Here is a 14,620-nt window from a genome sequence, read left to right on the forward strand (position 1 = left end):
TCTCAGGGGTGAAATAAGCACATTCAGAATTACAGCACGATTTTTTTCAGCATATTGTTCTTATCACTGGTATCTAGGACTCACCTTTGCAGGTGGAGTGACAGGTTTAGGGACTAATCCTTTATAAACACTCGTGCCAGTTCCATTCCTTACTGGCTGCGAATGAAGACTTCCTACTACTGGGAATCCAGATATCTGCAGCTCTTTTGTACTGCCCTTTTTAATTACCAGCATTCTCGGAGATCTAGATTTAGGATTCAAAGGGTACTCTGGAAAAAAAAGAAGTGTACATATATAAATATATATATATATATGTATATATATACACACACGCACGCATACATATGTGTCTGTGTGTGTGTGTGCGTGTGTTTGTATATAATCTTAAGTTTCTTCTTCATAGGGTGCATGGTCCAGAGCAAGTTGGTATAAATCAGGAACTTACTCTAGTATTTGTTCCACAAATAACACACTGTACAAACCTGGATAAACACAAGTTCTGCTCCATTTTCTACAACCACCATTTGTAAAACATTTCACTTGGCAATGCAGGAATTTTTACTTTTGAAAAGTAAAGATATTCCTCAAATAAGCTAGCTACACAGCTTTTGTTTGCAAATCTAAAATCCAAATACTATTAGTTGTTGATAGTTACCTAATATTGAAAACAGATTATGGTTTTCATATTTCCCTTTGAGGTTACTAAAAGAATAATTACTGATATATTTATCAACAGGTCAGTTTAGAGCCAAATGCTGCAAACTGAGGCTCCATAAACACAAGACAACAGATGCGCACTACTCTAGGCCACAGCAATGACCAGTCTCTCTATGCCTCAGGTAGGCAAAAGAGAACAAATTAAGTTTACAACATTTTCATGTTCAAGAGAGCACTAATTAAGAGACATACAGTCAGCTGTCATGCTATGTAACTGACACTTAGCAGTTTTAAAGAACACCTATTGAAAATAGCTCTAAAATTCTCAAAAAGTAAAAATTACCACTTCAATTTTTTGCACATGCATTCCAATTCTGCATTAACAGCTTTCTCCAAAATAATCTCTCTTTGCAAGCATTTCTACTTCACAGGCAGAGTCATCACATCCTACATATTAAAAAAATCTACCTTAAAAGCATAAGTGGCTTTAGCTTTGTTTAGTCGGTAGATGTCACACAACACTTGTGATAAGTGTGTACTTAGTTCTCATTAAACTTTATGAAAAGACGTTTCGTATTACTCGCATGTTCCCATCACACATGCACAACATAAAAGAGAATAAAATAGAAGCATACATTTTAACAGATATATAAGGGGATGGTAACATTCCTCCTTTCCTGAATAATTGTTTCCTTTGTAAGTGAGTAAGAATAGACTTAATTTCAGTTTTTCTATTATGAAACAGAGTTTCCAATGGCAAAGAAAAACACTGATTCTGTCCTGGGGTGTTATCTTATCAAACTAAATCCAAACAATGCTACCCGCAAAAAAGAACAGTTGCTAACTGCATGAAGAAAATTAACTCCATTTTAGTTAAACCAGCTTGCTCTTGAAAATAAACATGAAGATAAATTCTTGATGTCTTTACAAAAAAGATATATATGTGTTCTGGGAAAAAATCCTAATTGTGGCTGCATCTACAGACCAACAGATTGATATTCAAATAGACACGTTACCTCTCTAACAAAAACATGTTTACATTGTAGTAATAATGAAGTTTCATCAATTTCAATCTATACCTTTATAATTCTAAATAAAATTCTGCGTTTCAAATAAAACAACTTCAGATCTCTGCTACATTTTTAGACTCAAAAACATCAAAAATACTCACCCCACACACCTGCAGCTAAAGATTTATTCTGGTTTGGTTCCCTCTCATATTCAGGGTTCAAAGATGGCTGAAAGCAAGTTTTATCATTATTAAAAAAACGAGTATTGAGTTCTGGGACCAATGAAATAGAGAATCACAATAATACTGGCAGTAGAACTCCTGCTGTCAAATAATTTTAAATGAAATCAGACTAGATATTTCCCCCTGTGACCCTAATAGATCAGTGCTGACTTGTTTCTCTCCTCCAATGAAACACCTCAAGCAGCAGTCAATACCATTACGTCAGCTGTCCAGAGAAAGCAAAAAACAATGATGTGTGGTCCTTCAAATAGGAAGATCACCCATCCTTTTATATGCTACAATTCCAGGTTGAAGCATGGGATCTCAAAGGGCCACTGGCGGGAAGATCACTTTGTTAGTAGATTTCCAGTAAGGTAATTGTGTAGAATTTAATACATACACATGCCACAGTAAACTGAAATTCAATTGTAGTTTTGCTTAAACATTTAAGTGACAATAATAAACATATAATGATAAAAACTGGATATAAAGGGAGAAACAAGTTAGTGGACAAATGACTAACACCCTCTTACCTATGGGAAGGGTGATCCCTTTTATGATGATCTGAAACTGCTGAAATCTCATGAAGTAGCTTGTAATGGACAGAATGGCAAAAACAATGAAACCTTGTTTATTATAATTACAATTAACTTACAAAATCCTCAGCCTCAAACTGTCTGGGAACTTCTTTGTCTTCCTTTTTCCCAGTTTCATTATCAGGTACATTGTTTTCATGCAGTCCTTGGCCTTTTCCAGAGTGGAAAGTGCTGGTACGAGCGCGGGAGCCTCCACCATGGTACCCTCCACGATGGTTTATATTTTCTGTACCATTTCTGCCATGTGAACGCCAACCATTCTTCTCTTTTCTCCCAAAATGCCCTTAGATTTGTAAATTTTGTAGAAATGTAATTGCAAATAGTTTTAAAATAATACTCTACTTTTGTAAAATTGTTACAGAAGTAAGCAACTCTCTACTCTGGGATGTGATAGCACAGTAAACTCTGGCTTTCTTTCACATAAGCAGCAGGGAAGAATCTTACAAACCAGTGCTAGAGAAAGAGCATAGCAGTCCAACATAAAGACAAGTCCATCTCCCTTTCTGGCTGTTAATTTATATGTCATTGGCCGGAATATGAACTCCACACTCTTAATCTTCTTAAGAGAGAAATACACCTGGAATCACACTACTTTAACCAACCATTAGTCATCGCATCCTCTCCCAGTCTACCTTTCTTTCCATCATCTCTATTTTACTACAGAATAAGAATTTGGCATGACAAAGTAACCTTTTTTTCTAGGCAGAGTGCCACAAAGCAATAATGTAAACGTATTCAAGATGTCCCATGAAAGCTAAATTATACCTCCATTAGGCCGTCCAATGTTCGGATCAAACCCATCTGAAGAGTTGTGTCTTCTGCGATTTGCTTCATAACGATTCTCTGTCCACGAAAAATTTTCAGAATGTTTCTCAAAGTTCAGTGATGACTGTAAAGGAGAACAAATGATAGACCTGACATATCTGATCAGTAACAAAACTAAATTATCAGAACTGTAACACGCATATTATTTGTGGTATATACAGTACATTTTTAAAAGGACTGAATGACAGATACTGCAGCAGTCCTCAAGTATGCACGCGTCCAGAGCTACATCACCAGCTCCCATGCCAACCAAGCGGAAGCTGTATGTTCCGTTCCAGGTGACTGAAACAGCACTGAGGAGGACCATGCTTGTGACACAGGGTAAAATACCCAAGGCCTGTTGTGTTTTGGCAGAAGAACAGAACACAAGTGACATGTATTGCAGCAGAGAAAAAACAACAAAAGTTAAGAAAGGGCAGGAGATCAGTTTGGAAGCCAGAAAAGAAGTACGGGATCTTAATTCAGGTGGTGAGGGACTGCACATGTGCATTCAGTAGAAAGCAAGGAGTCGGTTCCACCAGACGCAACTGTACCCAAAAAAGGCCCAGTTTATTAGCCTTGTGATTTTAACTTAATAAGGCAAATGCAAACAGTTACAAAATACAAACAAAACCTGGAGTCGAAAGTGTACTAATACATTTCAAATTATCACACCAACCATATGTAAGTCAAATGAAAAAGAATTTCTCTCTCAATTTGAGACTTCAGAAGTGAATTATTTCCTTGACACACTTGGAGAGAGAAAAAACAGAAAGCCACAAGAAACTATCAAATGACCTAACTAGTTAAAAATTACAATGAATCTCTTAAAATATAAGAAGAAATAAATTCTTACACAGAAATTCTGAATAAGCTGCCAAAAAATTCAGAAAGCTCCATATCTGTTGATTACAGATAAAATTTTAGAAGATAACTTCACATGCTAATTTACATATGACAACCCTCTAATAATGCCTTTGGAGTTTACCTTTTATATTTTGTATGAACTCTGAAGAAGAATCGCATTTTCACAAAGTATAACTGACAGCATTTTATACAAAGCGTTCCGAGTTGTACTTGATGTAATGAATCTAAAGTCTCTAAACTGTGTCCAAAGATCATGCAGTTTGCATTCTCTCCACATGATGGAGGTATCAATCTATCAAGCCTCTTGTGGCAGAGATAACAGTAAGCTCTGTAACCAACTGGAAGTCTACTGACAATTACTGGAAATGGAGAAATTATATGACTAGGTTCGGCCAGCCAAGAAAGCAAGCAACAGATTTTTTTTTTTTTAAGTATAATAAGTCTTATTAACATGAAGCAAAACTAAGCTTGCAAAAATTGAGTTTATCAGCCTGTCTGTAATCTTCTCATACACATTTTACAGCAATACTTTCTGAAAAGTTTCATCTGTATCCCAGGATGGCTTCACTATTCACAACACCTTCCCATTTCCATCTGCCCAACCACAATACTGCATTGACACAAATATAGTAGTTCCAGACCTGAACGAAAGCTACTGAGCAACAGATACCCAGCTATTTAGGTCAATTTTGCTATACAAGTGACAGGGAGATGACATAAAACTTTATTCTTAAGAGGAAATCACCAGCAACAGGGAGCTGGATTTCAGGCAAGCTATAACTTGTACCAGTGAATTAAAAAAGCCCATACAGAATCCCAGCTTCCTGGCATCAGGTATTTCTGATGCTAGCCTTTATTTATTTAAGGGAAAGCCTCAGCTACTCAGTACTGAGGTGGGAAACCAAGCTCCCAAAGATGAAATTCCTAGAAGTCCTACTTCGGAGAATTAATAACTGACTGGGCAGAGTTAGTTCTCTAAATGTTGTTGACACGATAGCCTCACCTCAGCAACATTCTGCATGAAACATGAGACACCCTGCCTTCTTCACCCCTTCCTTCCTCTTCAACTCTACCCTCTTATCTGCTCTTCTAGGAAATGGAGGGGACACGGGGCAACAACACTTAAGACCTGTCTTATAGAGGAATGGCAGGACAAGCCTTATTCTGTAAATTAATTATTACACATTGAATAGACCAAAAAGACTTTTCAAGTGTTTAATAACCAAGTGTGCTGTATATCACAGAATTATGACCATTGAGGGAGGAGGTAATACAAGGAAATGAGCTGAATTGGAAGCATAAAGACTACAATGGAGAAAGTATACAGAGTTTTTGGAAAAGATTAAAGAAAATCTGTCTAAACTCCTTGAGGAAAAAAATCATCGAAAAGAACAGCATCCACAATGTACCTCTGCAATGAAATTTCCCACAATTCAGGAATGAGGTGACAAATACAATTTACACCTCAGATATAGTCAAGTGGTACTGGAGCAGCTCTTGAACTTGCTTTCGTCCTGCTATATTGACATGTGAACCATACAGGTAAAGCTCTTCCAGCAGATTCTTGAAATATGTGGTGAATATTGTTTTGTAATTATGACAACATATTAAACTAAGCTCTGATTACCTTTCCAATTGAAAATGTATCAGATTGGAAAAAGCAGATCAAAATAACTGAATATACCAGAAATCATCTAGAACGAAAACAAACAGATTGTGGGAACCATCCTGGAACAGACAGGCGTGATGTTCCCAGAACAGAGAGTTGCTGATAGACTTTACTAAACAAAGAAACTAGCTAGGTCTGTGTAGAAGAAAGGTAAATATCACAATATGAAAAAGTACATTCAACAACCTGACTAAAAAAAAAAAAAGCACGCACGTATGTGTGTGTGTGTGTAGACATATAGAAGTAAAGCAACAGGAACACAACTAATACTGACAGCTGACTGTTCATCTCACAATGGCATAAGCTTATTTCTGTGAGTTTATAAAAGCTAAGTATTTTCCATGGACAGGAAAGACAGCGAGAAACTTACATAAATACATTAAAGTAAGGCAATGCCACTCTCATAGTTGCAGATATGGATATTGCATTCAAAATACTACAGTGAAGAAGACAGGTCTACCATTAGAGAAATAGGTGACAGGAGTTTGAAGAACGCAGTCCTGCCTCTACTTCTGCATTCACACAAATTAGGAAGGAGCAGAAGCACTGGCCAGGGGAAAAAAAAAAAAAAAAGAGACAGACATAGTCTTGACTTCCTAGAATATTTACAAATCCTAATGATTCAGAAACTGCTATTCTCCTGTTTCCAAGCTAACTGCCCCATTGTATAAAGGAAGACTAATCTAGATGAAACCACCAGACTGAAGATGCACAACCATTTCAACACAACACACTCCACCAGTTAAAAACAAGCAAATGAAGAGCCCTTTCAGAAGGTCTATTTTAATGGCATTTTTCTAATTACTTGGATGATAGAATAATACACAGAGAAACATCAGAGGGACATCAAGCACATGCTTCTGTCTTGGTAGTTCCAGCACAAAATACAATACATCATTTTAAACTCCTGATGAAGACAATCTCAATCCAAAACCAGCTCTGATAATGTGGTCACACTTCTGACCATTAACTCAGCTGCTCAAGCAAGAAAACCTAACCGAGGTATGAGCTCGACAACCAAGGTCCAACTACTTAAATCATGACAGCACGGTTTGCTAGATATCATCTGTTACCACCATATTCATAAAGACACTTGTCATTGTACTACGAATGAGGTTATGATATTTAGACTTTTCTAATAAAGAGAGTGTCTGTCCAAAACAACAACAAAGAACATACCTTTGTTGATGATGGTGGAGTAGGAAAACTAAGCCAGGCTGGAGCAAAGTCATGCTGCGCCATTTAGGTCCAGTCTCTCCAAATCAATGAAACAAGGCTTCAGCACCTCATGGCAAGTCCCTGTAATTCGAAAAAGTAAGAAATTAGTACTTTTCAGATGCTTGTATTACAAGAGGATTACACTTGGTGTTTGATCATTACTTACCCTCCATTTCCTGGTATTATTTTCTCAGGCAGATCTGGTTTAGAATCTAAATAACCTCATCTCGTTTATAGAATTGCAGTTGTGCTTTTATTAGCAAAGCGTCACACTAATCAAATATACTATAGGTATCACAAAAATACAACTGCAACATACCTCCCTCTATTTCCTCTTAAAAATGGGATGAAGCTTCTTGTGTAAGGTCTCATCCAGAAACCTGTTGCAAAATTAGCTTCTTGAAATACTTTCTGGTATTGTCTAGAATGGATTTCAGGAGCTACTTCATTAGCTTCCTAGAAGAAACTGATTCTTTTTTAGTTAGTCCCTAGAGGTTAATCTCAGAGGCTATATGAATGTTCCTTGTGAAACAGCTACATGCTCAGGGCCATCACAAACTCCATATTATCTCTAGAATCAATGGAAACAGAGTCTACATGTCCAGAAAGGGTCAAAATCCAGTAGAATTCTCTAGTTTGAAAATTGGTTCTCCCCACAGGTAGGAAAACACCTAGGAATGCAAGATAATATGAACTGTATTACTGAAAACTGACCTGTAGCACAGAAATAAATGGATGAAACACTACCTGAATTATAAGGGTATCTGAATCACACTCTGCAGCTAGACACTGCAAAACCATCAACAATTCCAAAATATTTTAAGTATGATACATACACTATTAGAAATTCAGCTTGTGAAAACATAATTAACACCTACATGCATTTTATAGAGAGACCAAAATCAATGGGTATTCCACACCTCTGTGCAACAGAATGCAGATCTGTTAGTCAGTGAGCACAGATATAGTTCACTTTCATCTAAGGCTGCTGTAACATGAACAACTATTAGTAAGAGCTGTGTACCTGAACTTGATAACTGATAATTATTGTTGTATTCTGGCCCGAACCAGGCTATTGCAGATCTTCAGTGCCAGAGGAGAATGTTCCAGCTTCTAAAAAGAGGTCTAACATATTTCTAAGCACTGAACTCCAGCTCTCAGTTGAGCTGCCAGTTCTTTTTTATGCCATGAGCTTATACTTAGGTTTTTACGTACCTCCAATACCACAGTTAAACTGTAAGTTAACATGCACAAAATGTACTATCATTCAATAGAGACAAGTTTAAGGTATGTCTCACTCAAATATCTTCATATAAACTACTGTGAAGTCATCCAATACTCTCTTCTGAATTAATCTCAACAGAAATTCCAGAAAAAATTTCTACAGAATCCAATTATGTCAGAGTAATAAAAAAAATAGCAAAAAGTCAGAAGTTAGAGAGTCACTGAACCACCACAAAAATGGCTTCTCTTTCTAACAGAAACCAAGTTAACTTTTACTGATTACTCATATTTGGCGATGGTAGAGAAACAGAGAAGAGTATTATGCTTACAGATGAACCAATGAACCAATACAAGAGATGTTAAATTAAGAAACATCAAACTAAAAGTGAGCAGACTGCAGCAAGAATTTTTTTTCTCCTTCCCTCAGATACAGTTCTCATGTCCAAGCAGGAAAACTACGAAATCTTCAGAAAGGACCAAAACAGGTATCAGTACTAGAAGACAGCACAACAACAAAAAATCTTCAGATCAAGGCACTTACAGTCCGAAAACCAAATTGAGAGATCAGGTTTGTATTGAATAAACACATAACAAAGAATCCAAAAAGTACTACCAAGCTATTGGTGAATAGGCTATTAGGTATGGGACAATAAGGGCACTAACAATGTGATTTCTTAATAAATTCATCTTACTGTTTTTTAGAAAACTTGTCAAGCTTACTAATACTTCTATTTATCAAACTGCCATGAAAAGAGCTCATTCTGAAGTCCCTAACATCCTTACCTTTCACTTTTTGCACACAAATCAAGGGCTGATGTGAGATGGGGTGATTACCAAGTATCTGAGGACTGGAAAGGTGTTTTTAACAGAGCTTTGTCCACAGCTCACTGATACTGGGTGTATCTTTCTTCCAGAAAAAATAATATTCTAAAAGCAGATTAAAGGCTTTCCCATGTTCTCAGTTCTCCAACGAAAAGCTCTAAAAAGGTTTTTGATACTGCTGCTTAAGTCAGATGAGTCAATTCCTTTCCTACAGAGCAGCAGTGAAGTGTTAAGAGACAGGGGCCTGGGACAAAACTACATGACACTCGGAGTACAAAGTCAGCAGCAGAACATCTGTAAATTTCAATAAACCCATTAAAGAGTAACTCTTTCAGACCTAATTCTTCCAGCTAGTTTTGATAAAAGAGCAGCAGTAACAAAAGCACAGATATGTTGTTAGAACACTACCTGACCAATTTCACAGGTTTACAGTTAAAGGCTACCACGAAAAGCAATTATTGACGATACTGACCTCCACACCAGCAACATGAAGAAAACCATTCTCTCATCCGATTGTACATATTATTGGTCTGGCAATTAGACATGGGAAAATCATGTATTTTCATTGTTAAACCTTACTCATTAACTTCTAATAGGCACAAATACCCTAGCCATAATTAAACTGGGAAACAAAAAGCAGACCAGAAAAGGACAAATATTAACATATTTTCTTTAAATTACATTTTAGAGTACATAGCCTACTCAGCTTTAAGTTGCCAATTCCATGTTTTATCAGGCTTCGTAAATACTCTTACAGATGCTATCTTTCTGGTGTGGCCAACAAGTTTATCCTATAATGTATTTTAATACAAAAACATTTTCATTACAAGCATGAATTCTGTTTTGATGATCTGGCAAATATTCCATAGCTCTAGGATACTTTTCATTCTCAGGAAGATATTTTTGGTAAATTGAAAATACATCACAAAAAGTGAGAACGGGACGTCAGCAAAACCACTCTGCTGCCAGAGGCAGGATTTATTCACTATGCTTAAAGCCCTCGTGATCAGTTGGACTGCCAAACATCAGTTCATTCCTTGCTTGCTTTCCAACTTAAGTCACACCAACAACTGAAATTACATTATTCTGCAACATTTCCTACCCCTAGAAAGGTTCCTTCTACCAGGTCTGACTGAAGTTGTTTAGTTTTTGGGTTTTTTCCTGCTATTCAGGTTCATTACCTAAGCTAAATCCAGCAGTGAGAGACATTTCTATATTGTGTCCCACAAAGCACTTGCAACCTCTATTCAGATTTGTACTATCTACAAATTTAATAAGCACACATCCCATTCCATCAAGTTACTAATAAAGATACTGAAGAGGCTTCTTGAGAAATTTATTTGATACATTCTTTCAGCTTGACACAAAACAAGAGCTGCCTTTACAAAGACTGAAGGAGCCTCTAAGGCAAATAGTTAACACTGATCGGCGATTTACTTTAGAACACTTCTCTCTTTTGGAAATATAGAGCTACCTTTAAACTAAAGCAAACAAAAAATTATTTGAATAGAATGAAAGTCAGTAGTATGCACCCATAAAAGCATTTGCAAGAAACTACTTCTATTTCACTGACAGACATGAGGAAGCCATTATTTCCTTGCTAGCAAGCCATCTCTTACGTGCACACCACACAAGGGAGCAACTGCTGTTCATTAACACTGATAAAACAGCTGTTGTACTACCAGCATTAACACAGCTACCAGAAGTAAACCTACTGACACAAGTGCCACAGAGCCAAACACGATTCCCCTGCTTTTAGAGGCTGTCTTGGTAACAAAAGACTAGGCCCCAAATTTATCACTGACTGTTTTAAGTTGTCGTTCCTCATCAGCACAAACTCAAAAAATATATCTGCCTTTCCCTAACCAAAGTGTCAAAAATGCTAACTTGGCTCAGGTTGCCTAATGAAGCAAAGCTGCACAACTCTAGGCAGCCAAGAAAAAGATGCTGAAATACTGCTATCCTGATACTATTAACACTCAAACGCATGTAAGTTTCTTTAATAAGACTGGTCAAAACATTCAGTTTCATCTCACAAATAGGTTCTGGTGTCTGATTCAAGTGCTGCAAAGTGACTTCAAAAAAAGAAGGTCTTTCATAGCCCATAAATTCAGACATTTCATGTTTTGCTGTGTTGTGGGTAGCAGAATAGTTTGCAGCAAAGAAAAAAAGCCTGTTCTTAAACTTTACTTATTTTAGGGATCTGACAGAAGCCTGTAAAGCATTTGTTTCAGATGGCATGCAATAATTATTCCAATATACAATTATATAAAATTCGATTCTATAGTTCTGTGAAGAGTGATCTTCAAAAATAAGGCAGTGAATACTAAAGAATAATGAACAGCTGGTTCCAAATTATGTACAGTGAAGAAATTTGTAATAAATGCACCTCGGTCATCCACTTTGAGCCACATTAGCAGCTGAAATAAGAACACTGCACCAAGTATGCTTAACCAACATCCAAAAAAGCTTGGGCCAGGTTTTTTTTTTTTTTTACGATTGAGTCAGTAAGGTCCTTTTGTGACAGAAACTATTTTTGACCAGTTTTAAAGCAACTGGAAATACTACTTGTTAAACTAGCTAACTTGTGTCATCTGAAATGCATTTGGGAAAATTTTATATATTGCCTCTGTTTTAGAAAAAGAACTAATATGCTGAGAAAACAGAAGCATAAAGCCACTGTGTGAATCAGCAGCCAAGACTTCTGCAAAAAGGCTAAGAAAAAATGTCTACAGACAACTCCAAAAACTTTAGGAAAAAAAAAAGGGAACTAAAACAACTACCATTAACTATCATTAGTCTAGCTTGTGCTTACCAAACTAAGAAACCAAATATTAAGGAGTATAGTCCATTTTCCCTGCCCTACTACATTTTTATTTTTTAAGTCATCACAGAAAAAGAGCCAAATAAAATCACTCTTAGAATAATAGAACAAACTTAAAACTTTACTGGGTGTAATAAAGGAACTATGTCAGTGATCAGGGGCAAGAAAAGTCTAACAAACCTACTTGGCTTTCTTTGCCCCCCAAAATGAGGATCAAAGAGGTATTTAAACAGTGGTTATAAACACCTGAATCAGTAAATTCCCCCAAGAAAAGAGATGTCTTAATCCAAAACACTGTAAGAATCACAAGAAGATACCAACCATACTATATTTAGGCTGGACATATAGTCCTGAAAATCAGAAGAAGAAGATTCTGGAACAACTTTGAGATCCAAGACAAATACTTCAATCTGTCAATTCCTATTATGCTTATAAGTCAGAAACTAGTAACTAACAGTTTAATGTATAACACAAAGCCTGTACACAAAATTAACATAATTAGTAGAAAGTAATAATTAATCCACCTTTTTCACATAGGAATAACATTCCCCAGCAAGTTTTTCCCCCCGCTTTAGCCCCCGCTACTTGCAATCAATATAGTCTTTAAAAACCATACTTTTTAAGCATAAAGACCATCCACTAAAATAAAAGTATAAATCAAGGTTTTTTTTTTTTCCTGTAGTATCACAGATAGAATTCAACATGGTACAAAAGCAGAAAACACCCAGTATTCATAAACTTTTGGATTTACTTATTTTCACATTAGTTCAGCAAAGTAATTCTTCAAGCTTCATCTTATATTACAATTTACATCCCATCCACAACCTTTCATTAATTATTGCTGGGAAAAAATACGCAACAGCCAAAATAACTCACATTAAAGTTCTGTCTGCAAATCTTATTTGTAAGCTAAAAACCTTCATGCATTTAGCTGACAAACAGGGCATGAAATACATAGACCAAGGAGATCCAATCGAACAAACTGTCAGAAACAGTGTTAAGGAATACATCTTGGGTTTAACAAATGCAATTGCTCACATTTTAGTAACACTTGTGTAATTTCTTGCAGTAAAGATATTAAAATATATATATACATATATATACACATATATATATATAAAACACACACAACAGAGGATGCTTGCTCATTCTCATACCATTTGTCCTAAAGTAGGGAGTCCTGCAACCACAACCATGTCAGTTACAGATTTCACCCTCCTTCACTCCAGAAATTCACCAAACAGGCAGACTGGCAGTATGTAGCCGTAGCTTCCAACCACTGGTGAAGCACTAGATCTTTACAGGCTAAGCACAGTGCAGAACCCTAGCAAGCATCTGTTAGTCCAGCCTGTATCTCTGCATAACACATAAAAAATGGGAATAGAGTGCGGTCACATACCAGGACTCATTACAGATGGGGTAACTGTAGAGTCACTACAAACAAAATCTGGTGCATTTATTAACCCACTCAGCTGCAGTGATAAACCAGGAAGCAGTTCTCCTGCTAAAAGTCACACAGCAAAAGGATGAGGCAAGAAGGCTCTCGTGGTTTAACCCAGCCAGCAGCTAAGTACCACACAGCTGCTCCCTCATCCACTCCACACTCCCTTCCCTTGCCGCATTTGGGATGAAGGAGAGAATCGGAAGAGTAAAAGTGAGGAAACTCATGGGTTGAGTCAAAGGCAGTTTAACAGGTAAAGCAAAAGCCGCGAGTACAAGGAAAGCAAAACAAGGAATTCATTCACCACTTCCCACGGGCAGGCAGGTGTTCAGCCATCGCCAGGCTCTCTCACGTGTAGCAGTTACTTGTGAAGACAAATGCCATCACTCCCAACATCCCCCCTTCCTTCTTCTTCCCAAAAAATACACACTGACCATAACGTCATATGATATCAAATAGCCCTTTGGCCAGCTTGGGTCAGCTGTTCCAGCTGTGTTCCCTCCCAACTTCTTGTGCACCTGCAAACTTCCTGCTGGAAAGTTCTTGACTTGATACAAACACTGCTTGGCAACAACCAAAATATCAGTGTATCATCAACATTCTTCTCATACTAAATCCAAAACACAGCCCTACACTAGCTACTAGGAAGAAACTAACTCTGTCCCAGATGAAACCAGGCCAAAGACAGACCTAGACTTTTTTTTCCTTTTTTTTTTTTTCCCCATGCCAGGCATTTATAATATCTTGGAAACAATTAGGCTGGAGAAAGCTTTAAAATAAAAATAAAACCCCAAGTCTCCAAATGAAACACTAGAACTTGTATGATCTAAACTGACTTCCTTCATATCTGTCGAGGGTTTAGATTGTGGAGTGACAATAAAACCTGGCAGATGTATCGTTAACCTCCTCTCCTCATCCCCTTCCCCTTTTTACTGCTCCCTCTCCCCCCTTCCCACTAAGGAGAGGAGATCGGGAGGAAAAGAAGGACAGAGAGAAGAGAGTTGGAAAAATTAAAAATGTTTTACTAATGCTACTGATAAGAATAGAGAAAATAATACAAAATATACAAAACCAATCTTGAAAGTCTCAGCAACCGCAGAGCCAGCACCCTAAGTCCTGGATTGGACTCTGCAGCCAACCGGTGCTGGATTCAGTCTCTCACTAGGCCTCAGTTCGCAGGGACGACTAGCAAGATCCTCTCCTAATGTCGGCCATAAGGAAAAAGGAAAAAAGGGGCGAGATCCTCATGATCTCCCACTTTTACATG

General features: G+C 37.2%; 1 protein-coding gene across 5 annotated transcripts in view; it reads right to left on the reverse strand.

The window, feature by feature from the left end:
• GPBP1 (GC-rich promoter binding protein 1) overlaps positions 1–14,620 on the reverse strand; it is a 36,034-nt gene that overhangs the window by 10,926 nt on the left and 10,488 nt on the right. For 3 of the 5 annotated variants that reach the window (XM_080362113.1, XM_080362110.1, XM_080362111.1), the window contains exons 4-8: positions 7,004–7,123; positions 3,250–3,373; positions 2,544–2,767; positions 1,829–1,895; positions 85–269 (exon numbers count right to left, since the gene is read on the reverse strand). In XM_080362113.1, the coding sequence (XP_080218239.1) occupies positions 85–269; positions 1,829–1,895; positions 2,544–2,767; positions 3,250–3,373; positions 7,004–7,066 (663 nt within the window). In that variant the 5' untranslated portion in view covers positions 7,067–7,123. Of the gene's footprint in view, positions 1–84; positions 270–1,828; positions 1,896–2,421; positions 2,436–2,543; positions 2,768–3,249; positions 3,374–7,003; positions 7,124–7,208; positions 7,237–14,620 lie in introns of those variants that run through there. The other 2 variants (XM_080362112.1, XM_080362114.1) reach the window with 2 other exon arrangements.

The sequence above is a fragment of the Nesoenas mayeri genome, assembly GCF_963082525.1.
Source record: "Nesoenas mayeri genome assembly, chromosome: Z".
Lineage (NCBI taxonomy): Eukaryota > Metazoa > Chordata > Aves > Columbiformes > Columbidae > Nesoenas > Nesoenas mayeri.